At 43.8% G+C, this 24712-nt stretch overlaps 1 protein-coding gene across 5 annotated transcripts; it reads right to left on the bottom strand.

Annotated features, from left to right (window-relative positions):
- Positions 1-23772, bottom strand: CTTNBP2NL (CTTNBP2 N-terminal like). 5 transcript variants are annotated; one of them, XM_052815350.1, is made up of 6 exons: positions 19851-20221; positions 18640-18722; positions 18174-18281; positions 7413-7643; positions 4942-5049; positions 1-4130 (listed from the first exon to the last, which is right to left on the bottom strand). In XM_052815350.1, exons 3-6 carry the CDS (start codon positions 18270-18272, stop codon positions 2649-2651), a joined length of 1920 nt encoding a protein of 639 aa, XP_052671310.1. In that variant the 5' UTR covers positions 18273-18281; positions 18640-18722; positions 19851-20221; the 3' UTR covers positions 1-2648. The 5 variants fall into 5 exon arrangements, with proteins under 5 accessions (XP_052671310.1, XP_052671309.1, XP_052671308.1 ...); XM_052815349.1 differs by lacking the exons at positions 18640-18722; positions 19851-20221 and adding an exon at positions 23685-23772; XM_052815348.1 differs by lacking the exons at positions 18640-18722; positions 19851-20221 and adding an exon at positions 22793-23059.
- Between the last annotated feature and the right edge of the window lie 940 nt (positions 23773-24712).

The following is a 24712-nucleotide window of genomic DNA, read 5'->3' as shown; positions in this document are numbered from 1 at the left end:
TTTGCACATCTTAAAAATAAAATCCTTTATTGATAATATGAATGTTTAACATGTTTAATGCCATCAGCTATAAAAATGATTAAAGACTTCAGCTTGATACATTTGGCTTTACAAATTTACAAGTGTTAATGAATTAATACTAGTGTATACATTTTGCACTTCATTATACTCCATTAGCCAGTGACAAACTCTGCAACAATGTCTGCTTATAACAGATGTGAGTTATAGAAGAAATACTTAGTTGCTTCCACACAGAATCTACATCAACAGTTAAATACTAACTCTAAATGTCTTACTGAATTAGTTGGATCCATTTTAATATCTTGTGCTTAGTTTCTCTCAGAAGATAGGCTACTAGCAAAAATACATTCTTTTGCATACCCCCCTCCCATATTATATTTTAGAACAAACAAGTACTCAGTGCATTTCCCTAATAGACTTCATCATAGTATATCTCTCTCTATAGAGCTATTGATAAAGAAAGGGGATAATACCATTTAGATTAATGCAAAAGCAAAGAAACACGTTAAAGCAGTGTATACAAAAGCCTCACTTTTGAATCGGAAGTGATACCTGGGCCAAAAATCCATCTGCCCATCAGTTTTTACAATTACTCTCATCAAGAGGAAAAAATCTGCTGTGGATACTTAAAAGTTAAAAAAGTAATAAATGTGCTTCCAAAGGAGTCACTGCCCATTTATCTCTAGGCTGTCTCTGTCTCCCTACTGTTAGTACACAGCCTGTTCCACCAGATTAGGAACAATAGCACATAATACCACAATTTAAAAGGCTGCTGAAAGGTCTGTAAAAACCTCTTGTTCTAGTCTAAATACCTGCCATGGCTGTGCAGGAGAGAACAGCCAGGTCACTTCAGACAACAGCCACTTCAAAGCAGCACAAGAGCTCTGATGTCCTACAAAACCAGACTCAAAGCTAGAAGGAACCTATCAGGTCATGTACAGTAGTGCATCCTCCCAGCTGCCGCAGGGATCCTTCCTACAATAAGGGTGGATGTATTTTGTCTAATTAAATATTGAAAAATGACAAAGGAGAAAGCGTCTCTGGCAGTGGGAAGCTGTGCTCTGCGTAAATGTGACGCTGCTGCAGAGGGAAATGCTGAACACTGACTGACAGCGAGCAGCAAGTCCAGTTTCTAAATTTAGGATCAGTTCGCACACAACACCTGAGATAATTAACTCAGGGTTGTGCTCTCAGCCTCTGCCACTGTTCTGTGGTGTGTTTGTCTTCTATTTCTCTCCACAGTGACTCAGAAAACCAACCCGCGCTGTGCTGCTGAACGATGGGCAGCACACGCAGCACGACTGCAGCGAGGACTACACTTCTTACAGCAAACATTTCTGCACAGAAGTCAGTTGCTTCTCCCCTCTTGGGCCCAAATAATTTTTCACACGTGATTTGCCTCAAACTTAGGCAATTCCTCACCAAGTGATGTTTTTAACCTCAATGAATTCCTGCATTTTCTTCATATTAGGCAGAACATCAAGAACAGATAAAGACTTTCCTAATACATTGTGTATTCAGTATGTATGTGTGTGAAACTACTTACATACATATGTACTCAATTACACGACAGTGATGATTTGGTTCCGTATTTGCAGCCAAGGAAAGCCAGCAAGATCCCATAGCTAACTAGTGGGTAAAATCCAGGTCAGCCAGACACACAACTGATAGAGATGACGAACAAAATTATTGCTTTTGTTTATAGTAGAAAATCCCATGTTACTGTTGCAAAAAAACCTGTATCATATGGACTAGTGATTTTTTTCAAGTAATAGCGAGATCTTTGTCAAGTAATAGCAAGATCCTTTTCTCAGAAGTTCTACACACAACAGTAGAATGCTTGAAGAGCTTGAAAATTCAAGGTGACACACCAGAAACCAGAGTTTAGCCATTTAAAGCACACAGGCATCTCTGCAGAATGTGTTACAGGAAAGCAAAAAGAACTACATGGACAATGACTACCGACAGAAAAGTAATCTGGATTGTATTACAGCTAAATTTTACCCCAAGAAACTTATGTGTGCTTCCTCAAATAGCTAGGAGCTATGTCCTAAAGGATAAAGTCTGGCTGGCTGCGTCAGTCTGGTGGTCACCTTACAGAATTTGTAAGCACATTTGCTAACTTATTTTAGCAAATGGAAAGAATTAAAAACAGTGTTGATTTCAACATTCAGGACTCACAGAAGAATTTGTCTCTGCAGCTAGATGGTCCCCCTCCTCACCTTTTTCAGAGAATCACATTCATATTGCAGGCTTAGTTCAGGCACTTTTTATAAAATGTTCATCTGGAGTAAAAAGTCTGCAAAAGTTATTTCTGCATAATTTAAAAGTAGCATTTCAGTCCCATTAGAGTTTGATAGTTAGGTCCCACCACATGATTATGGTTCTTGTTATCTCTAATGATTTGACTGTTGCCACGAGACATTTTGAGGCTACTGTATAGCTGTAGTTAAGGTTTCTTCATAAACAAAAATATTTTCCTACCTATTCAAAAAAGAAAAAAATATACTAAATGCTTTATACAGACAGAATCTGCTACTATGGAAATAAATAACATGGAGTGGAAAAACAGTGTCTTAGCTCTAGGATGCTAAGCCATGGAATGTCACATTCACATTTTCTGGAGACTAGCTGCTAGTTGGCAGGAGTATCTCAATGTCTTTGCCATTTGACACTACAGTATTGTTAGAGCAGCTACTTGCCACGTCCATGGGGGCACCCAGAGAGGATGCCTGGGAAGAGGTTTTGGTTAGTGGAGTAGGAGCAGCAGGTGACTGAGCGAGGCCGGGTTTCTTTGGAGGAATGGGTGGAGGGTTCCCTCTTTCTGCTCTAGGAATGGTTGGTGACTTAATTCCAGGAGACAGCGGGCTTAGTGGACTGGAGACCTTGCCAGGGCTTGGAGAGTGACCAGATTCATTTTTGGGGCTCACAGCATTTGCCAGATTTCGATAGTCTGTGCCAAAAGGTGAGCTGTTAGGGGAGACAGGTTTAATAGGCCCCTGCTGGCTGGTAAATCTGGAAAGGACCTGAGTGACTGTATTGCGGGCCAACTGCTTGGCAGCAGAGTTATCTGCTAGAGTAGGAGACAAATCCCGTGATGGTGGGCTCTGCAGACCACTTGACTGATGGTCCTGTTCAGCTTGAGACTGAAACTTGTGCCGAGCTGCATGGAAACGTTGATTGATCCCCACCTGGTAGGATGACTGGTAACCGGGGCTGCTTGCTGAAGCTCCCACTAAGCGTTTAGTCAGAACTGGTGAGGAGCAGGGAGAAGGTGTTAGAGAGGAGGCAGCTGTGCCGCTGGGAGACAGGGAGACCCCACTAGAAGGGAGCTGGGACATCAGATGCACAGGGGACTCCGTTCTTACAGGAGAACTTCCATTCTCAACTGCATTTTCTGAGGCTGCACCAGCCGATTTCTCCTTTTGAACTTGGTTCTCTGCTGCATTTGTCTGCAGTAGCTCACTACCCATCTGCATGTCTGTATCACAATGACCATTGGATTTTGCATAGGAATGAGTAGGTGTAGTAGGGCTGGGAAACATGGTGTGTACAGCTTTGCTTGTGCTGGCAGGATTTGCTCGGTCTGCCTGCAGACACTCTGTCTGGCAAGACACAGACTTCACTGTGGGACTGTCAGTTGCAACACCTCTGGACATCACCGAGGGGTTTGGCTGCAAAGGCTCAGTAGGACTGTGCTCCTGGCAAGAAGCCTCCAGCTCTTTCAGGGCTTTCTTCAGACATTCTACCTCTTCTTTGAGTGCTTTTGTACGGTTTTCTTCTCTGTTCAGCTTGGCTTTCAGCTGTTCTCTTTCAATGTCAAACTCTGAGAGCTGCTTTTCTACTTGTGCTTCCATCTGTAAACCCCGCTTCCTCTTGGATGCCAGCTCCTCTTCCAGTTTACTCACCTTACTCTTCTCTTTTTCCAATTTCAAGCTCAATTCTGCTGTCTTCTGCCCTTCTTCAGCTGCTTTGGCAGTGGCTTTCTTGCACTCCACTACAAGCATGGAAGACAGTTGCTTGTGGCGTGCCCTTTCCTCCTCCAACTGGCTTGACAGCTTCTTCTGTTCTTTTTCAAATTTTTTCACTTGGGATTTTTCAAATTCCAACTGGAAGATAAGAACAAAAAAAGACTGTAAATGAACCACAACACCTCTTGAAAGTAAATGAAGTATAATGCCCCAAAAGGGAATAGGGTTACTATGTATCTTGGAGAAATTACACGGTAAAAGATGGCAATGGCCAAGAACAAAGTTCTTGCCCCAGATATCTGCAAGACAGTCTTGTATGACTCAAGTTGCACGTATAAAGAATTAATACTTACTAGTAGTTTTATCACGTATGAAATTCAATTGATGTTTAGTGAGATGTACACCCAGCCTGCCACGCACTGACTGAACAAGCAATCTGGAGCAAAGCTTCCTTCCACTTCATTTACTACTTTGTTGGTTTGCCTTTTAAAGGCATTTAGACTTTAAAATGCTGATGTGTTATGTATGTTTAATGAAGTCTACAGTGCTTGAGTAACAGAAAACAGTAGCTTAAATATTGATTATCACCTCTGAATAATGCTCCCAGGAGATCTTTCATGCCTTATTCTGTATTTTGAGTACTAGAGAGCCCTATCATTTGTAATTGCAGCCCTGTTCTTGAGAACTTCTCCAATTTCGGGCTGAAGCAGGACTTCAAAGCATTTGATTGCCTATTAATAGCTTTTAGCACTGCTCAGCTACCAAAACACGCCAACAAATTAAGGTTGTTTTTCACATCGAAATGATAAAAGCTAGGCATGCCTTACAGAGGAGGGAGGTCCCTACTACTCTTTCAACATGAAGGTGCAATTAGGCATCACTACCGAGTTCACCACCCAGGAGCCCAGGGTTTCCATGGGTTGGGTAACTACCAGCTACCAAAGCATACCTGCTGGGTGAGCCGCTCCCGCTCCTTCTCCAGCATGTAGGTGACATCATCCCCCTCCGCTGTGTCCTGGGCATGCCGCTGTCTCTCTTCCTCCAGGTCCAGTATCACCTGCCAAACAAACAACCATCACTTTGATGCCCAGGCACACCTACAAGCAGGGAGAGATCACTGCCTTTGCACATGGTCCAAAGCCAAATGACACAGGAGGGCAATCCCTGCAGCCTCAGACATCCGAATTCAACTAAGAAAAAAAAAAAAATCACATAAAAGTAGCTTTTGGACAAGTTACATTACTACATTATTATTTGGTATAGTTGAATCAGTTTGCAAAAGAAGTTAGGAAAACCTCACACTGGATGCATCTTCATTTTAGTATTAAATAGCTAAATTGCACGCTTTTCCTCCAGACTGCAGAACAGCCTTGAGAAGTTCACGTAATCCGTCCTTGGTTGCATGGTGCCCTCATCAGAATTCCCTGGCGGGACCATTAATATAAACCCCAGCAGGAGCAGAGGCACTGCCCCAGAGACCACACATCCAGGGGACATGGGACACTAACAGCAAAATGATCCTTGCTACGGCTTCAGCAGTAATTCACATACAGGCTTCTCCCCCAGTTTCTTACGGGGATTTAAGGACTGCAGTGCGAAGTTTATTTTAAAGAACATTAATTTGTTCTTCCACTTAAGAATAAGATGAGCTCTTGAAATGAAACTGCTTGCCACAAGGACCCAGTTAAGGAGCTCCTTCAGCTTCAATGCTGAATTACATGAATAATTAAAATTCTATTAACTCAACAAAAAAGCCAGAATACAAACTTCCCAAGAGACTCTGCTGTATCTCACCACCAAAACTCTGGGCTCTCCAACACATGCTCACCATGAATTTAGCAGCTCCTCAGTCTTCCTGAAATTTAAGCTTCCAAACAATGCTTAACTATCTTTAAGTACACAAGGAACATTTTTACAGAAGGAGACAGGAAGGATAGATGAGAAGGGGAAAAAAGATAATCTGATTTTAATAGCACGATTTAGCTAGATACTTGGCTGAAAAACGAAACACACAGCCTTGCTGTTACTTCAAGTGACTTGGAGGACAAACTGAAAGCTGAAGATACTTCCAGCTGCCCACCCTAAGCACAGGGTCTGTGATGTAAAAGTCAAGCTGGCTGGTTGCTTATGTCATAGTAAGGTTTCTGCAACAGAAATGCTTCAGATTATTCACAGACTGAAAGGAACTTGCTCTATCTTATCCCCATCAAAACAGATTATGGGAAAATAAACTAACCCACATGCTGATGAGCAATGAAACAGATGTTTCAACTTCAAACCTTTTGATTAGAAACAGAATGTGACTACTTGTATTTGAGATCTTTGTACATGATTTAGTAAGTTTTAATCAAAGCAAGAGTGACATACCTGAAAAAATACAGGATGGTATTGGCCCAGGCACTAGCCAAAAGTATACCTAGAACTGACATTGTAAAAGATAGCTTCTAGACATCAGTGTAACAGCATCACCTCGCAGTCTGCCGCTGACGCAAATAAAAGCAAAAATCCCAGCTATTTTTTTTAAGACGGAAAAGAAATATGTGAAAACATTAAGATACAGTGCTGCAATGCAGGTGACTGCAGGGATGCTCCAGAGAGCTCCTCCCAGTCACAGCTTCCAGTGATGGACCCTTGGGCAATTATTCTCTGCCCTGACTACACAGCAGGGACAAATACTTTAATCATTTTGACCTGTTTAAATTTACTGCAGGACAAAACAAATGTGTAAATGTGTTTTTTTTAAAAGCTAACTAGCTACATAAAGGGAATATGTTGTAGCAATACTCCAAGAAGCAGAGTTCTCTGGACTCTTGCTTTCAGATTTGTCCACAGCTTTATACTCCTCTAGTAAACTATGGTATGCCAGGGAGCAAACCTCTGTGGCAGTACAGTCTGACACGTGGACCAAGCACCTCATTGGTGTCAATATATATTAAAGCTATATATGAACAATAATAGGTGCTTTATTAAAGAGACCAAATAGCATGAAAAAGTTTTGGTCGTGCCATACTTTCTTAAGAAAGCACACGGAAGTGCACTCCCATAAGTACCTGGTACCAGCTCTTCAACAATCACTCAGAACAAGTCACAAGCAGAATAGTGATATGTCTGCTTGAGAAGTCTGCTGAGAATTCAATCTTTCAGAAATCCTTTCTTACATTTTGGTAAGCACTATACCACCCAGCTGTGAATAAGCTAGTTCCTTTTTTGTGTGTCCTAACAAAACCACCTTGCATATATTTCAAATTTTGGAATTACAATAAGCTTACCAGCTGTGTCGTACTGAATGAAAAGTTTAAACAAAGGTGCAAAGCCCTTTCAGTTACCAAGCTCAAGGCATTTAAGTGTTTTTGCCGAAGTTAACATATTATCAAAATGCAACTATTTACTTCTGCACAGCTTATTTGAAGCAGAACTTACCTTTCTGTGCCTGCTTTCTGCAGCAGCTAGTTGGGATAACATTCTTTCCTGCATGTTCTTGCAATGTTTCATTACCACTTTCAAAATAGATAACGGATTGGAGCATACTGGTTGCTTTTCACCATGATTCCCCTCTTTCAGGGTCTCAAAATCTCTCTGCAAAGCCATTAATGGATCACTGATGTTGTACTTCCCATAGCGCTCTTCAATGAACGTGTCTCTATGCTGGGCCTGCAATACAAGAACGACTTTGCATTTCAACATACTTAACATAGAAAACTAGCTAAAGAAGAAAGTACTTTGTAGTTAATATTCCTCTTCTCCAGTTTTCCACTTAGTGATAAAGAGATCTTAACACAGTCTGATTCATAACCTGTTACCTGCTACAAGAGTAAGAGTATTCAGACAGGAAAACACACAAGTGCATCATGTTAAAGGTCTTTGGTTAACAGACAAGAAAGAGACAGTAATTCAAAAGACAAACTGGTCAAGTGATCTACCTGCTGGACAGCAGTGCAGTCCATGCTACCTGTGTGATCTCCAAAGCCCATCTGGTCTGGACTTTGCCATTTCTGATCAGGTCAACAACAAGGGGACAAACGCCCTGTTTTTCACATACTAGGTGCACATGCTATTCCTCTAATGGCAGACTCTGATCAAGTAAGTTAAGACTATGAAAAGTTAAGCGTATGGTGAGGACAATAAACCTTCTATCATCAGAAGGGATTTTTTAACTGTAAGGTTTAAACTAGGCTCCCAGCTAATAAAAATCCTCATGAATACATTTAAAATGGGCAAAAGTTGATGGTCTCCCACTAATAAAGACAATAAGATCTAGATGGATCAAATACATGCAAGTGAGCCCAGCTCTCGCAGGCTGACTCAGCACTGCCCAGCTGGATGTCCCCCCTGCTTCACAACTGCTCCTAGAAGCCACCTGCTCTCCAGGTAAGATACTTGTGTCCTGAAAAAATTTGCAAAAAACACTTGCATTTCCACAGCTGGAACACATGCAAATGCATACTATTCACAGGCAGTCTGAAGTAAGCATGTAGGAGGTTATATAAAACAGGTGCTCAATTAATTTCTCACTGTCCCTCCAGCCGAACAGTGTCTTTTAACCAAGTGGTCCCAAACAAACTAGAAACAAACAAAAGTCTTGCTTAAAAACACAGCATCTCCACAATATATTCAGCCTACTAACATCCTTGTACCACAGCTACCTGCTATGTATGTCCATGACTTACATTCCACAACTGTGTGAAAGGAAAGAAGGTAAGTCTCAATTCTTGCTCAACAAAAGATTTAATCATTTACTGTTGTACCAGTGGCAGAGCAGTTGTGTGGTTTCCTTGACTATGTCACCATCAACTAATTTCGAGTTGAACAATTGAAGTTTTATTCTCGCAATAGCCTGTAAATCCATAAATTGTTAATAAAATCCTTAACGTTCTCATCCAGACTAAACAAAATTTAGTTTCTCAAGAAGCAAGATAGGAATGATTAGGTTTCTTTTGGTGACATGTAAGAATTGAGGAAACTCACAGGTACTAGGCTTTACATTTACAACATTTACAATCAGCCGTTCCAGGTGGAAGTCTGTTAGGATACCAATAGCCTTATCCTACTGAATGACTACTGTGAAGTTCCAAAAAACAAAACAAAATTTCATAAACATACAGATGCTAAAATATTATCTACATGTTTACCACCACGATAAGAAACCATATGAAAACAGATATCCATGCAACAGAAGATGTAAGAGGGAAAACAGACCTAGATTCAAAAGAGCCCTCAGAGCTGATCTATCTTGCCTCCAAGAAATTTAATCATTGATTTCAACTGAAACGGTTACAGGCTAAATGCTATGCATTTATGGAAACCTGTGACTGTCTGTCATTCCAGCATGTATCACTGACAGCACAATCCCATGCACAGCAGAGCTGATGCACCCTGCCAGGAAAGAACACCTTCCAAATCTGAGGTTTAAATCTGATTCTTCTTGATTCATTATAGTCATGGTAACCAGTCCTTACGAGGTAATCATACCTTTACTTTTCTAGAGCATATAAATGATTATGTACTGTTCTGCATCAGCACGTTCTTAGTGAGGCCATACAGAAAGATGTGGGCTTTCCTCTGCACCAGTTACCAACACCTTTCTCTGAAATGCAAGAGCGAGCCCCAGTACCTTTAACCGAAGTGTGCCATCACCTTTAAAAGCAGTTGAATTGAAAGCATACGTTAGCATGTTTAACCAGCAAAGCACTGTGTGACCTGCAGAGGGGAGTTACGATACTAGCTGCACTCTTCTTGACAGATCACACGCATGACATGTTTTTGCCTCGAGAGACTGCTCCAAACAAACGCTGCCTGCACGTTATCAGGTGTGCTTCGGCTTTCTGTGGATGCACTGCTCACATCTGGGCATCCTTACAAGCATGAACAGAAAGTAAGCCATTCCAAATTAAACACAGCAGCTTTTCAGAGTTGGTGAAGGGCACTTAGCACAAGCACCAGAAAGCCCCGACTCTGCTGATGCTGTGAAATGGCATTCAGCTGTCGCAGGGTGGAAAACAAGCTATCTGCTTTGAATACAGAGTGAAACTGCGCCAGCCTCGCTGCACGCTTCTTCAGAAACCCCTTCAGCTAACAAGAATGGCAAACTATCAATGGCAAACTGTTACCCATTTCTCATGGGATTGCTTGAGGACATCTTTTAGATAGGAAAGACTGAGTCTGACTAAAATGAGAAGACAACTTAGAAGCCAGTATTTTTTGGAATGCCTGTCTTCTGATGTCCCAGTAAACTGTACTGAAAATGCAAACACTTCCCTCGAGCATACAAGAGCAACAATGATGCTCTAGACACCACCCCCCACACCAGTTGGAACAGATGTACCGAAACAGAAAAGCAAACTGCTGTAACTGAGCTGTATAGGTCAGAGGACAGAGATAAACAATAAAGCTTTGCTTTACTCAGATAGCTGATGAGGTTTGCTGGTCCTGCCTACATTCTAAGATGCAACCATGTGATTAGCATGAAAAAAATTAATAAGAGTCAATCTCTGCTCTCAGAGGGAGAACTGTACGCATTACCTTGACAGGAGGCATAAAAACCCCCAAACGAAATACTTTTCTTTCCATATCTCCTCCGTGACCAAACCCAATTAAGGACATTCATCCCATGATACTGGTTTAGAGTTGTATTTTAACCCTTGCAGTAAAAAAAAAGAGGAACAGCTCACACTCACAAATATCCCTCCCTCTTTATCAGTAATATTCACCAGGAACGGTGGATACCTTTGATCAGAGCTTAAAATACTCTTCTAACTTTGGGAAAAAAAAAAAAAAAAAAAAAAAAAAGGCAGAGGAAGGAAAAGATCAGACCTGGAAATGGGAGGGCCACCCTGGATAATGAGCCACCCCTGGTTTAATGAATCACAGGAAAAACTACAGGCTTTTTTTTTTTTTTTTTTTTTTGAGGGGCAGGAAATCTTCAGTTATTCTGAAGAATTTATAAAAATGACTCAACCAAACCTCACTATAAGTGTGTAGGGAATTTCTAAGTGACTCAAGTATTAAAAAGTCTGTAAATACAAATTGGGATATTCATCCAGCTGGCCTAACTGCTTTGACAGATGAGCTGCTCTTCCCTTAAACCCAACCCACCCCAGTGCCGGTCACTCTACAGCCACACAGAAACATGGGAGAAACCCTGCAGAAGGGCACCAGTGTTTTAACAGTGTAAGCAAACGTGGGGACATTTGAAAAGTTTACTTCTGCGCAAGTTCTTTCTAATAAAAGCTTAAAGAACCGTGATTAAGGTCACATGCGCTACACATAACCTCTGATTTTTTGCAATACTGAAGGTGTAACGACAGCCGTGTTTCTCCTCTGCTCCCCGCAGCATCAGGCTCTGAACTCTGTTGAATTTAGTGGGGTGGTTTATTTCCTGTCTGGGAAAGAACAAGAAGTTCTTCCTTGCTGCTTTGAGCAATTAAGTATTTTCCTGAACTAGCATGACAAACAGATGAGACTATCATAACATTAATAGCTTTCAGAAGTCCAGCTATTCTTCTTTAGTAGCCAGCAGAGCATAAACATTTAATTAAAGTTGTCTAGACTAGGAAAAGTCTTAAACAGGTCATCCTACACTGACCACATCTAGTTTACAGAAACAAATCCAGTGCTTTGGCATTTGGGCCACCATGCACTTGGGAATGCAAATACGGCTTTTTCAGTCTGCTGCCCGTGACATCCTCTGCTCTACGGCCGCAGAGCAGCCGCCTCTGTCGCTAAAATAAATTGGGACAGCTCTCCTAAAATTAAGTCACAGTGCCATAATCTACACAGGTTATTTTATACAGTTAATTGAACTGTCACATACATGAGTGACTCCTCTGATGGCTTATGTTCCTCACTGAGGCAACTCTTCAACTCAACTTCTACTAACGCTGGAGGTCACGTATAAACATCTCCAACAGTTTTGTCCTGTCTGACCTGGAATTCAGTCTTAAATACATTATTTGTTCAACTTTCAAAACAGAAGCAACTTGATGGTGGAAGAGAAATATTCTATTAATGAACCCAAAGTGGAAAAATCAACTTAGATCTCAGATCCCAGTATCAACCTATTAAAACACATAAATCCACAGGAAATCAAGCTTCAATAATAAGGAAATAAGGTTACAAAAAGCATTGTTAATTTAGGAGTGGAAAAACCAGAGATGACACACATACTTCCAATAACATCAATTACACTTTGAAAGAAGATGCAATCTTCTGCAATTAGAAGGTCTTCCAGTTTAGTACCTCCACCTGTATCAATCTCAAATATGCAGACTCACAAATTTCCTATCAAAACATTCAAACCCCAAAAGCAACTAAATGGACTATTCGGCAATTTTGAAGACTATTAAATTGCCCTCCCCCAACAGGAAAAAGGATAACATTTAAGCTTGGGCTGCTCTTCAAAAAAGGAAGCAGCTACACATGTTAACTACTCTTAAAAAATAAAACTCCGACGACCAGAAGAATTGGGCATATGCAGAGAGGCTACCACTTTAAACTGGCTGGCTTTTAGCTCAAGTTAGAGTAATTGACCACTGCTAGTCCGTTTGAAAAGAGATAATTCTGATTTTATGGAGCAGAAACAATATCTGACACAACTGAAGAGATGTTTCCTGTGCAGGCAGGCAAAGCAAAGGCTTCACTTTGTCAGGCAAAAGCTACTGTTTTCTCTTGGGATTTCTAGACTGTTTTGGGATGAATGTTTCCCATAACCTATTTGTGTAATTTTTTTTTTTTTATAAAAGATTTCCTTTTACTGAAACCTTGTTTATGTGAAAGCATTTTCTCTCTGCCTTCAATAATCTTTACAAATTGTTTTATTGGAACATCAAACCGGGAATTTCCAAGACTTGAGTCCAAAACAAAAAAAACCCCAAACTTGAAAGCAGAGTATTACTCTTGCCTGTAATTTCAGAGTTTAGGTTTTAACCCTCAGCACAAACAACACACTGTTAATTAACTGTAGCTACTGCGTATGCAGTTCTCCAGTAATAATTTGCACAGAAGTTCCTCCTTTATATTGCAGAAAGTGGCATAATCTTTAAATAGCTTCGTACTGCCTTGAACTTCCTTATTAGCTTCTCTCCCCAGAGACAGATATTGGGAATAAAGACAAGCTGAGGTCACAGCAATCGCTGACAGAGAGAAGGGAAATGGGGGTGGGGACCACTTGCTTTGCACAAAAATAAATGTCAAAATGCTGGAGTGGAATTCTGAGTGTTACTTTAGCTCCAGCTCTGAAGCAATGCCTAGCAGAGAGCCACACAGCAGAAATTAAATTGCTCAAATACAGTATCTGTCTTAATTGCCATCATTATATCAAGTGAACAAACCAGATAAACAAGAGCTACCCATATTTGCCCACATAAGACCTGTTATCAGCTTTGAAAAATGTAAGAAATTTTCTTAGGAAATATCAAGCAGCACAAAACTGCAACTTCTTTCCCTGGAAACTTTTGGTCCACAGCACAGATAGTACAAATCCCAGTATGAACTTGGCCGTGCACAGCTCCCAGCACACTTGTGACGATCGCCCGGGGACTCTACCGTGCTCACGCGCTGCACTTTGGTCACCATTAAAACAGGGAGCCTGACAACACCCGGATGGCTGAAATTCAGAGCTGGAGCCATTCCAGCGTGGAAGCCATTCCCACACCTCTCTGCTCCTCCCCTGCTCCACCCATCTGGGTACTGAGAAGGTAAAGAGAATCAGTCTTTCGAAAGATGCTGGCAAACAGTGCTGCTTCAAGCAAGAAATAAACAAGAAACTCCCCAAACTTGCAAGAAAAGCTGTAAGAAAAGCCTGCGTTCCAGCGGGACAGCACCCACAGGAACACTGCTAGATCTAAGCTGCTTTAGAAGTGATGCAAAAGCCCATTTTGCCCCATCTGTGAAAGATTTACTAGCATCTGCAGTACAGTTTTATATTACTTAACTTTTTTTTTTTATTTAAACAAGAGGTAGACTTAGTTTTTGAAACTGCAGTGGAAACTGAATTTCTAAATCCACTGATAAATGAACGCTTAATTTTGCAATGCATTAATACTGCATTATCAAGTGAATCACTAAATTCAGAAGCAAAGCAATGAATACCAGCTCCCAGTCATTAACACAAAATAGATAGTCTCAATTCCAGTGTAAATTGCTTAAGGCCTTATTAACATAAAAGAATAAACCAGAAAGCTGTTTCCTGTTTTCTAAAAGTAAACAGAACTTCCATTTCTAATGTATGGAAAATTCTTGTTTAAAGAACAGGGGGCAGGGAACAAAGTGCTCTAACATAGCAATAGAGGCCCATTTAAATACTGAATTGTTTCCAGTCATGGTGTGCTATTTTAGAAGACTAACCTGTGGTTCACACATGCAATCCTTTCTACACAGCAATAAGGACTGAGAATCTAGCCCTTAGTATTATGCGACTCTGACAGCATCTGTTTTTTTGGATGATTTCAGTACGATTTTAACTACAGGAAAAGGAGCACAAAAGGAGCTCACAAGAAGTGAAACTTAAGGTCTGTTCTGAGAACACTGAGATTTATGCAGTGGACAGGAAACTACTTTCAGGCAAAAAAAGAAAAAGCTTTTTTTCCAAGAGGTTTTAAAATAGAGGAAGCAAACTGAAGCACTGGAAGAGAATATTTTGAATACACTAAATTTGTTCACTTAATCCTTTATCCTAGTATCTCGTGTTTGAATCGAAGTAGCATTGCAATTTGAAATGGACATCAAAAGTCAAGACCAAATACACTGCAAACGCACAGGGAGAGATGATGGTCCCTATCACAAATGCCCACCAGTCAATTAAAAACAATACACAAAGAAAAAAGTAAACCACAGAAAAAAACAGCAAAGGAAAGAAGTCAGCAAGGGCAAGTCATAATAGGCCAGAGGCATCAGTTAGAGGTGACCTAACAACTGCTCTTTATAATATGAATCTGAGCACCAGACAAATAAACTTCGGGAGTTAAAGCTTTCATGCCGGCACACAGAGGAGGGATGCTGCCTCCAGCCCGCGTGCAAAGAGATACCCAGGGAGAACATGGCAAGGAAGAAGGGGTGAAGATTTGGGGAGGGGAGGTGAAGAGAAGGGAGGAAAGTCAAGGAGCAAATTAGGCAGGCGGGCTCTGGAAAGCCAGGCTCAGAAGCTCGATTTTGACACAGTGAGAAACAGGGCCAGTGCCAGCCAACAAGTGGCCTGATATCATGAGGGAGAAGAAAACTATTTTAGGCTTTGTCATCTGCATGCATGGATTCTCTCTGCTAAATGCCAGATGCTAAATGTTCTTCTCTAAGCATGAAGGAATATCAATTATTGCAGACTGTACTATAATCAAATTACAAGTCTACAAATTAAGGTACTCTTTCTCTGCAAGTGCTTGTTCTTTCCTATAATGTACCAAAGGATCTGCCTCAAACATCCAGAGAGTTCAGAAGCATTTATATCTGAATTACAAGTCAAATTAGCCCATGAGATGAAATGCATTTTTCTTACTATATGGGAAGTAAATAGGCAGATAAACCTCTGGTTTTTAACCACCGACATCTACGTGTCTAATGTAACTCTGGAGAAAAACACCACCACTAAGATCATGCAGTCCTCTAACAAAGCTCAGGTTCCACTCCACCTCTTTCCACCATACGTGTGCACTTAATGTAAAACTATCACACCTCCAAAGCAATCTGACTGCAGAGGCAGAATACACTGTTCGTAACACTCAGGAACCGAGCCAGCTGCGAGCCCACAGTCAGACAACTCCTCTGCGCGTGGAACCACCAACGCTTCCAGCAGCCCTGGGTGTTCCGACCCCTCTCCCTGTAAGTTACAGCTCAATTTGCCCAATGCATGCAAGTCAAACTAAATGCTCTCAGAGTTTCAATCTTTAATTCAGTCTTAGAACGCTTTTTCTTCAGGGCAGCATTTTTATATGTATCAAAACGTGAGTAAATGGATTAGCAAGGTGGGTTTTCCTTCAATTACAGTCACACACAATAAAACTACTTCAGCCGGTGAAGCACTTGAAAGCTGTTACCACAGTTACTATCAGTAAACAAAAAGAAAAACACAGTAAGGCCAGAATTTCTCTAACTGTATATTCCAAATAAATGGACAAAGCAGAGCTGGGAGTTTTCTACTTCTGAAACTCTGCCCAGCCACCAGATTAAGTAGTTACATGGCTTTTTTCCGTCCACATATCGAAAGGGCAAGGCAGCTTTCTGCCAGCAGGAAGCCAGACTTGAGCTGCGGCATTACTGAACACAGCTTTTGGACCCGAGTAACAGCACAGCTGGAGACCTACAGCATCTCACCATTTGCTGCAGGCACAGGCCAGTTTTGGAGGGGTTTCATTTTCCCATGAGGTCGCGCTCAGGAGGCAGGGCTGCGGGCAGCCAGAGCCAGCCCTGATGCGAAGCTTTTACTGCCCTTTCCTACTACCTTCAGCTTTCCTCGCATTCTTAAGATGAAACACCACAGTGTATCCCTTACAGAAGAAGGGGAAAATAGCACTAACCTTTGATTAGCTCGGTATTTTATACTACATAATTATCAAGTATAGGTTACAATTTAATTTAATTTCTTCTCAGTTATGAGTACTTGACAAATTATGTCAAAGGGTATTCTAACTATATTAATCTCATGCAAGAGGGAACGGCAGGTTAAATTTCAACAGAAAAGATAATTGCTTTATGCTATCGGAAGGTACATGATAAAAAGCCTTTGGAATGGAGCTGCTGCATTCCTTCCCATTGGTCTCTCTGTGCTCCATTACATGCATTTCACACTGCAATATTAAAGTGATGCTTGTTTTGGTAACACATTCTGACCACATAGAATTAGAAGACTGATCCCAGGACAGAGGAGAAATTTGGAAGTCTGTTCCAAGAGAGGAGTCAAGCCTTCCACCCGATCAATAGTTTTGATAGGGTAACAATATTCCTCCAAAATAAAATTATTGTCTAAATGCAAAAACAATTAACAATAAACACAAAAGCATCCTGACTGTTTTGGAGGAGGATCTCCCTCTGCTTCCCCCCCCCCCCCCCCCCCCGAAGCTGTTTATATTTGGAATCAAGCTACAGAAGCTTTTGCTGGAAAACCAAGTCCCTGCAGCTCTCAGGCCTACAAGCTGCCATTCCTCTTTTGAAATAGCTGAAAGTTTAAACATTATGAACAGTGACAGGTCAGCTTGAAAAAGCCTTCAATGTTCGACCCTGTGACAACTCATTTCTTCAAAAATTGACCCCTTCCATCATTTATACCACTGGTTTTTTTTCCACCTTACCGAGTCTGAGTGATGACTAGGCATCCTTCAAAAAGCAGCAGTATTACACATGGACTACGCATTTTTAAAATATCTTCTAGGCTCAACGTTAACACACCAAACTGGCCACAGAGTGCCACAGCCCACACTACCTGAACAAGGGAAGCAGAAGCACAGAGCTAACACCACATACGCTAACATAACTTCGGCTGGTTTTCCTGCAGCATGAGCTATCCCTGCAAGAAGAGGTCCCACCGGCTCCAGCACCACCCCCCACCTTGTCCCATCGCAAGTGCTCACACAACCATGACGTCAGCTGCACTGACATGGGTTGAAACTAACTTTTTTGATGGGTTAGTTTTAGCTGCTATCTACCTCACTGGAAGGTTACTCTAATGCTTGTGCCAGCAAAGGGAAAGAATAAGCAGCTGAGCCCACAGGTCTGCTGCTCTCAGCAACAGTGCCAGCTTATATTGGCTTAGTACAATACAAAGCCACAGATGCTTTTTTTTAGCATGACGTTATTCTCACTAAAAGACTAATCTGTGATCCCTCCTGGCGAGAAGAGTTTCTGCTTTAAGAAGCTCTCCTTACTAAAGGAGAACAAAACCAACAAAGGAAGTCTAATAGACCTTTTACATTCCTCACGATAGCAGAAACACTTGGTTCTTTATCAGAAAGGATGAAAGCACATGCATAACACTGTATTTCAACACTGAAATGCTTCTTGCAGCCAGCTTTCAATAATGAATTCCAAGACGTAGAATGATATACTGCATTCACTATCTAATACTGCTGATATTAAGATGGGATTCTGAACCAGTAATAAATCTTTGCCTCTGAACTTCACCTTGAATGCAAGTGCTTTGCAGAACCTACAGTAGTAGTGCTGTCATTTTTGTCTCTTATCATGGTACTTACAACATACCTTTAAGGCTTCTATGACAAGATCTCTTGCTTCTAATTCTCCTTCAAGAATGCTAAATAGCGTCAGTAGTTCTGGTTTGCTGAGTTTTTCCAGATTCATCCTGAAAACCTGAAAAAAATGAAAGATAGTTTACTAGGTATTTCTTTGTACATTAAAATCAGTATTCTAAGCTATGACTTATAATCTCCTTTTAACTTCAGCTTCCAGTTTTTTGGACTGCAAATTGCCCTGGGGGGAAAGGGGACAATACACAAGGTGAACATTTTCTCTTCAGCTTCCAAGACCAGTTGTAGAAGATGTGTTTTTTGCCTTTTCCCAAGGGGTCACAAACATATGCACACCCAGATGGTGCAGGCAGAATGTACGGGCTGACATGACAGTGTAATATTCACCAAGAAGTAGCCAAAGTTAACAGGAGAGGGAAAAACACAGGAATTTAAAAGCCTTACTACTGTAAATTACACACCTGGATTACACAGCTGCAAACATCACTGAAACGAGACTGAAGAGCTGTGATGAATGCAGTCCAAACTGGGCCACCTACACAAACTTAACAGTAAAGTTAACATTTCAGTGCTACGTTTCCTAGGAATGCCATTATACATTGCTAATGGAACAGGCCCAAACCACTTTACAAAAATCAATGCCACAAAAAACACACATTTAATTACTATTCTTTCAAACTGTTTCAATATCACCATCATTTATTAAATATGATTTTACTGCCCACATACGAGCAAAGATCCATCATCCGAACTGCACATACAAAAAGCCTTTTTTTCCCCTGCATCTTTGCTGATACACTTAACATTGCCTAGTAATAAGCCTTTTTATTACATTATTTTGTTAACAATGGAAATCATTTCACAGACTAAATCCTTGTCTCTGACGCAGATGTATCCACTGATATAGTCTTGTGCTTTGCGCAACAATCAAATACACTTTTCTGAGTCACATCCATCTTTCACCACTCTTTGTATCAATTAGAAAATGCTACAGCACAAAGCAGCTACTCAGAGGTATCAAACTCCACTTCACTGGCAAGTGATAAAGGGTTAACTTAACCTTTAATAGAGATGTCTATCCAGCTAAAACACTCAGCTGAACTCTAATTTTTCTGAAGTCACTGCTACTTTACAACTGATTTGCATAACTGTGCCTTGCAGAATTATGCACAAACACAAGTTCTGTCTTGTTTATGCCAAAGCAGTTTTCCAGTTGCTGGGAACAGAAAGTTCTGCTTACAGAGAGGAGTAGGTAGCCTTCATACAGCAAGAGAAATCAGAAATCTGCTTCATGCCCCCTCTGCTAAGCTGGCAAGTTTCTCATCATGCAGCCACATTCTTGCTTCACGCAGAGTTTTACATGAAATTCCTTAAAGCAGCAACATTTCTGACAGACTTTTCCGGCTCGCCCTACCATTGGCATGGGCTGCTCAAGGAAACTTCAGTGGAAGCGACCGTGACTGTCTGGGGTATTGCGGCTGTTCCAAAACCAATTTAACTGGACACCACAGATCGGTCAGCATTGCATTTGTGTTCCCTATTACAGATCCATTAACATACATTCCAGAGGAAAATACACGAGTGGAGTGTTTGGCAAACCCACTCATATCTGTCATAATTTCAAAAAAACCTGATCAAGACTTGACACAAAAGTGTAATTGAGGAAACTCACTGTATTGACTCAAATCACACTCCAGTGGGCCAGGGCAGTGTTGGTCACTGTTGAGCAAGAGCTACACTTTCAGATCAGCCGACAGACCTTTACAGAGCCTTGTGCAGGACGTGAACCTGACCATCTCCCTCAGCTTTGGGTACGTCTGCTGACCGTTCCGTCACCACAGGGAGCCTGGCTAGCTGAGATCTCACGGAAGGAGTGTTACTTACAACTTGTTCACCTTATATAAAAAGGGAGAGAGTGCAATAGAAGCAGCAAATTAATGCTAAAACATAAATAAGTAGCCATACAGGGTGAGAAAAGAGGGGGCCTGATTTTAGACTTTAACAGTTACCATGTTTATGTCAGTACTTAAGTCTGAGCTGCATCACTTCCCTGGGCAGGTTTTAAATCTGGAACACCTGAACATCTGCTCAGGAGATGCACGGCTTAATTTCAAAACCATCTCAGTCCTTGCTCAGACTAAATTCACAGGTGCTAAGACTGAATCAGTACTGATGGGAAATAGCAACAGCTTTTTTTGACAGATACTCACCAAGTTATATTAGTTTTGTGGCATTATAAGCCAGAACTAAAAAGGAGCAGTTTTCTTTGAGATCTTGGAACAAAGCCTATCATCTAATTCCGTTACCCCAGGACAGTAAATTTTGAACATGAGCTTTCCATGTGACTGTCTCTGTGCTTTTCTCTTAAAAAGAGACAACATGGAAATGTGCAGCTGCATCTCTCCATTAGCTACCGAACGGCACACTCAAAGCAAGGACAGCTATCAAGTGCAGTTTGATATTTTAAAGCTATTATTAGCCTGGGCAGTAATCGTTTCTATTCTATATTCTAAACACTCCCATTGTGACTTGTACTTCACAGCGTTATAGAAATAAGCCATGCTATTCTTAACATGCCTCTATGGCTATAGTCTTTAATCAGCTTAATAACATAAACAAGCCCTGTCCTAAAAATATATGGATAAAAATTCTTACAGAAATAAAGAGCAGGAGCTGGTGTGCAGAGCAATCATTTATACAACAGCAGCAGGTAACATTAAAGATACATAAGTGGTACAACTTCAACTTCCTTGTGTGCAACCTGCTGCTATAGAAGACCTTTAACTGCTCTGTTTGCATAGGTCATCCCATGCTGCAGAGGCAACAGACTGGGAGCAGATGCTACAAATAAAGTCACTGCCCTAAAAAAGCCCACTAAATTGCACTTGTATTCTGCACTGATTTACAGGGAACTTTTTAATGCATTAGAGCACACCTGGCAGGTACCTGTTATGCTGAATCCGTAACAATCCCAAGCATTCCCTTTCAGGGCCACTCAGTACTAGGGAGCTGAAAAATGGGAAAAGAGCTCTATTCATCTTATGTTGTTATTTTACAAGAACAAGAAGCATCTCTGGATCAAAGAGCTAATAAGCACATACTTGAGCTCCTCTTCCCTTGTCCAAATCCCAATCCCTTCCCGGCCCTCCAGCATCACAGGCTCCTGAGCTGACCTTTCCAAGACTGCTTTCTGGTTACATGTTCTTGTGCCTTCCCTCGTCCCACTTTTTAATAAAAGATCACACAACCGTACTCAATTACCCAGTTCTCCCCCTTGCAAACAGTTCCATTCTGCCAAACAGATCTGTACTCATCAGCTGGGGAACCTGACCCATTATTTCAAAACCTTTAACCAAGAGATAGAGTTTCACAGCATTAGAAACAAGATCTAGAAATACCCAGGGCATATTAGCCCTTTACAATCAGTGAAATATACTGACGAGTCCAATCACACAGATCACAAACCGCAAGGACCTCATTGTTTAGTCTGATGGTATAAATATTTCCCCCGAGTCTGAGATATACCACCATTTTTGGACAACAAGCAAGAGTTTAGAGCATAAACAAAGATAATTACTTACTGCTTGCCTAAAGGTAAACTTCCTTTTAGCTATGCTATGGACCATTAAAGAGTCTCCTCAGCAGACCCACACCTACCCTCAAAAGAGATAGAACTCTTCTTTTAGAAAGTTATTTCCCAGTATTTAACTGAAAATAAATACCAAGGCCAGCTTAAGCGTACATACAACCATGCAGGCTAACAAACCAGGGTAAATTATCTTTGGCATGCGCCACTTCAGGAACAAAAGAGATAAGCTTGTAGACTGTGGCAGCTCCTCTGCGGCCTGAATCACGTTACGATGATTATGAAACCATTAGAGGTTACACTTCACTTGGGCTCACGTACATATAAGCACGAACCAAGCTAACTTTGCCAGCGCAAGAGAACTTCACCCACTGATTTCAGCGAAGGTTTGAGTCACTACACAGCGGGCACTAACCAAAGAGCAGCCGGAGCGCACAGTCTGTGGCACAGACAGGGGAGTTCGTCAAGAGGAAGCTTCAAGATACTCTGCAAGCACTTGGCTCAAAACTTTTCTACTTTTTAAAAAAATATCGTGAAGGACATAGCTTGTTGTTCCTTTTTTCCTCTGAAGGAGGGTATTTCCCTTCCTTTCGTAAGCCATGGTTACAGCTATGCCAATGCAACAATGCCTCTATGTCTATAACCCCAAATCAGCTTCATTTTTTTTTTCCCCCGTCCCTGAAGAAGAACTGATATTTTCCAAGAGCCTGCATGGGCAGTCGTGTAATCGCATTCATATGAGAACCTAAGCGATGAGTTTGAAAACTCTTGATGGACAAGTTTCTAAAATTGCTGCTGCACGTATAGCGTGATGATCGAGTCGTTAAAATAATTACATGCTACATTTATATAATAAAAAGGATAACACACACTTTATAATTGTGCATCCACAGTGCTACCTGGCATTGCATCAGAACTGTAGAGAGTCAGGTTAAAGTGAGCAGTGTTTAAACCCCCCCACCTCTGCACCTTCGAACTAAAAGGAGACAGGACATCTACGCCCCCCCCCCCGCCCAAACCCTCCTCACCCCACTACTCCTTGAAGTACGACTCCGGACGAAACAAGTACCTAACATTCGTGTTCAAAACACCGCCGTGTCCTTCCACGACCCCCGCACGGCACCTGTAGCTGCTCGGGGCGGGGGGGGGGAACGTGAAAACCGGCCCCCGGCTCCTCCGGCCTTCAGCCCCCACGACAGCCCGGGGGACGGCGGGCGAGGGAAGCCGAGCCTCGGGAGCCCGGCCCTCCCCCGGCCCCTCCCGCCCCAACCGGGGACGGAGCGGACGCCCCGGGCCGAGGAGCTCCGTCAGCCGTGGGTTCGCAGGCTGCCCGGGGGCACCGGGAGGAGGTGGGGGGGTGGCGGGGGGGGGTGGCAGGGCCCGGGCTCGGGCTGCGCTCGGTCGGTGACTCCCGAGCCGCCACGGGCCGGTACGACCGCGGCCGACAAAGGGGAAACGCGGCGCCGGCCGGGGAAGGTGCCGGGCCGCCCCGACCTCCTTCGGCGCCCGCGGGTCCCAGCGGGGGGGGGGGGGGGACGGGGGACACGGGGGGGGGGGCTCGGGGGACAGCAACCGACTCGGCCGTTTTGCTCCCCGCCAGGCCCGGCCCGGCCCCGGGCAGCCACGGCCGCGGCGACGCCGAGCTCCCGGTAACGGCCCCCCCTCACCCTCCGGCTTACCGCCCGCCCAGGTCCCGGCCGCGGCCGCCCCCGCCAGCAGCAGAACAGGGCTGGGCTGGGCTGGGCTCGGCCCCGCCACCGCCCCTCTCAGCCCCCGCCGGCCGGGCCGGGCCGAGCCGGGCCGCCCCGCACCTGCCGCAGACCCAACCCGCAGGGGCAGCGCCGGGCCGGGCCCGGCCGCACAGAGCGGGGCTCCGCCGCCACCGCACCAGGAACCGCGCCCGCCGCCCGCCCCACCGACCTGGCCCGCGCCGCCGCCGCCGCCACTACCGCGCCGCTCCGCTCCCCATCCAGCCGCCCCGCCCCTTCGCGCCCGCCTGCTTGAGGGACGGCGCGACCGCCAATCAGAGCCGCCGCCGGGCGCGCCCGCGGCCCAATCCGCCGCGGGGGAGGCGGGGCGAGGGCGTGGGCCGGCCGGCGGCGGCAGTAGCAGCCAATCAGACGGCGGAACCCAGGCGAGGAGGGCGGGGCGGGCGCTGAAAATCCCTTTTGTTCGCGGCGGCGGCGGCGAAGCGAGCGGGTGGCCGTGATTGGCGCGTCACTTCCGCCGCGGCCAGCGCCGTCCCGGGCGTCCCCCCCCTCGTCCCGGGCAGCCCAGCGGGCGGGAATCCCCGCGGAGCCCGGAGCCGCCCCTCCACCGGCTCAGGCCTGGGCCGGAGGGGACCCTCGTCCCGGGGCCGGCCTGCGCCCCGGCCTCCCGGGCCTGCGGCCCTCACGGTGCCCCGGCCCGAGCCTGCGGCCCCGCTCTCCAGGCTGGTGGCTTGGCCTAAGGGTGTTCTACGGTCCTTCTCGTTTCTTTGTGGGGGAGTACGGGGCCCGTAGTGCTCCGCAGGGCGGCTCACCACGTTGCCGTCACAGCTTTCCTCTCACGATCTTTGGCCGGCGCTGAGCCGCGCTGTGATGGCAGAAGCAGGGGCCGCACAGAGGTGCCGAGGAAAGCGCGGCCCGTTTAGATTTATTTACCTGCTGTCAGCTAAGGAGAGAGCCCAGAGCACGCTGGAGGCTGTTGCTGGAGGGAATGTCGCCCACGGGTGCCCCAGCTGGAGCGTGGCGGCTGACACTGTTGAGGGCAGCAGGTTTTTTCGCGGTTGGAGCTGCTTACCCAGCAGTCTGCTAAGCTGGTGCAGCAGCTGAAACGGGAACTAACCCTTTCTGTGGAGAACACGGCAAATCATTCCGTCTCTGACCTTCCTATGAGATGCGCTTGGCATCGCTAATGCGCTCGGTTCTGAAGAGCTGAAAATGGCTTTCAATGGCCTTTCCCACTGT

This window comes from Harpia harpyja, chromosome 19 (assembly GCF_026419915.1).
Source record: "Harpia harpyja isolate bHarHar1 chromosome 19, bHarHar1 primary haplotype, whole genome shotgun sequence".
In the NCBI taxonomy this organism is placed as follows: Eukaryota; Metazoa; Chordata; class Aves; order Accipitriformes; family Accipitridae; genus Harpia; species Harpia harpyja.
This window is presented reverse-complemented; position numbering and strand designations above follow the sequence as displayed.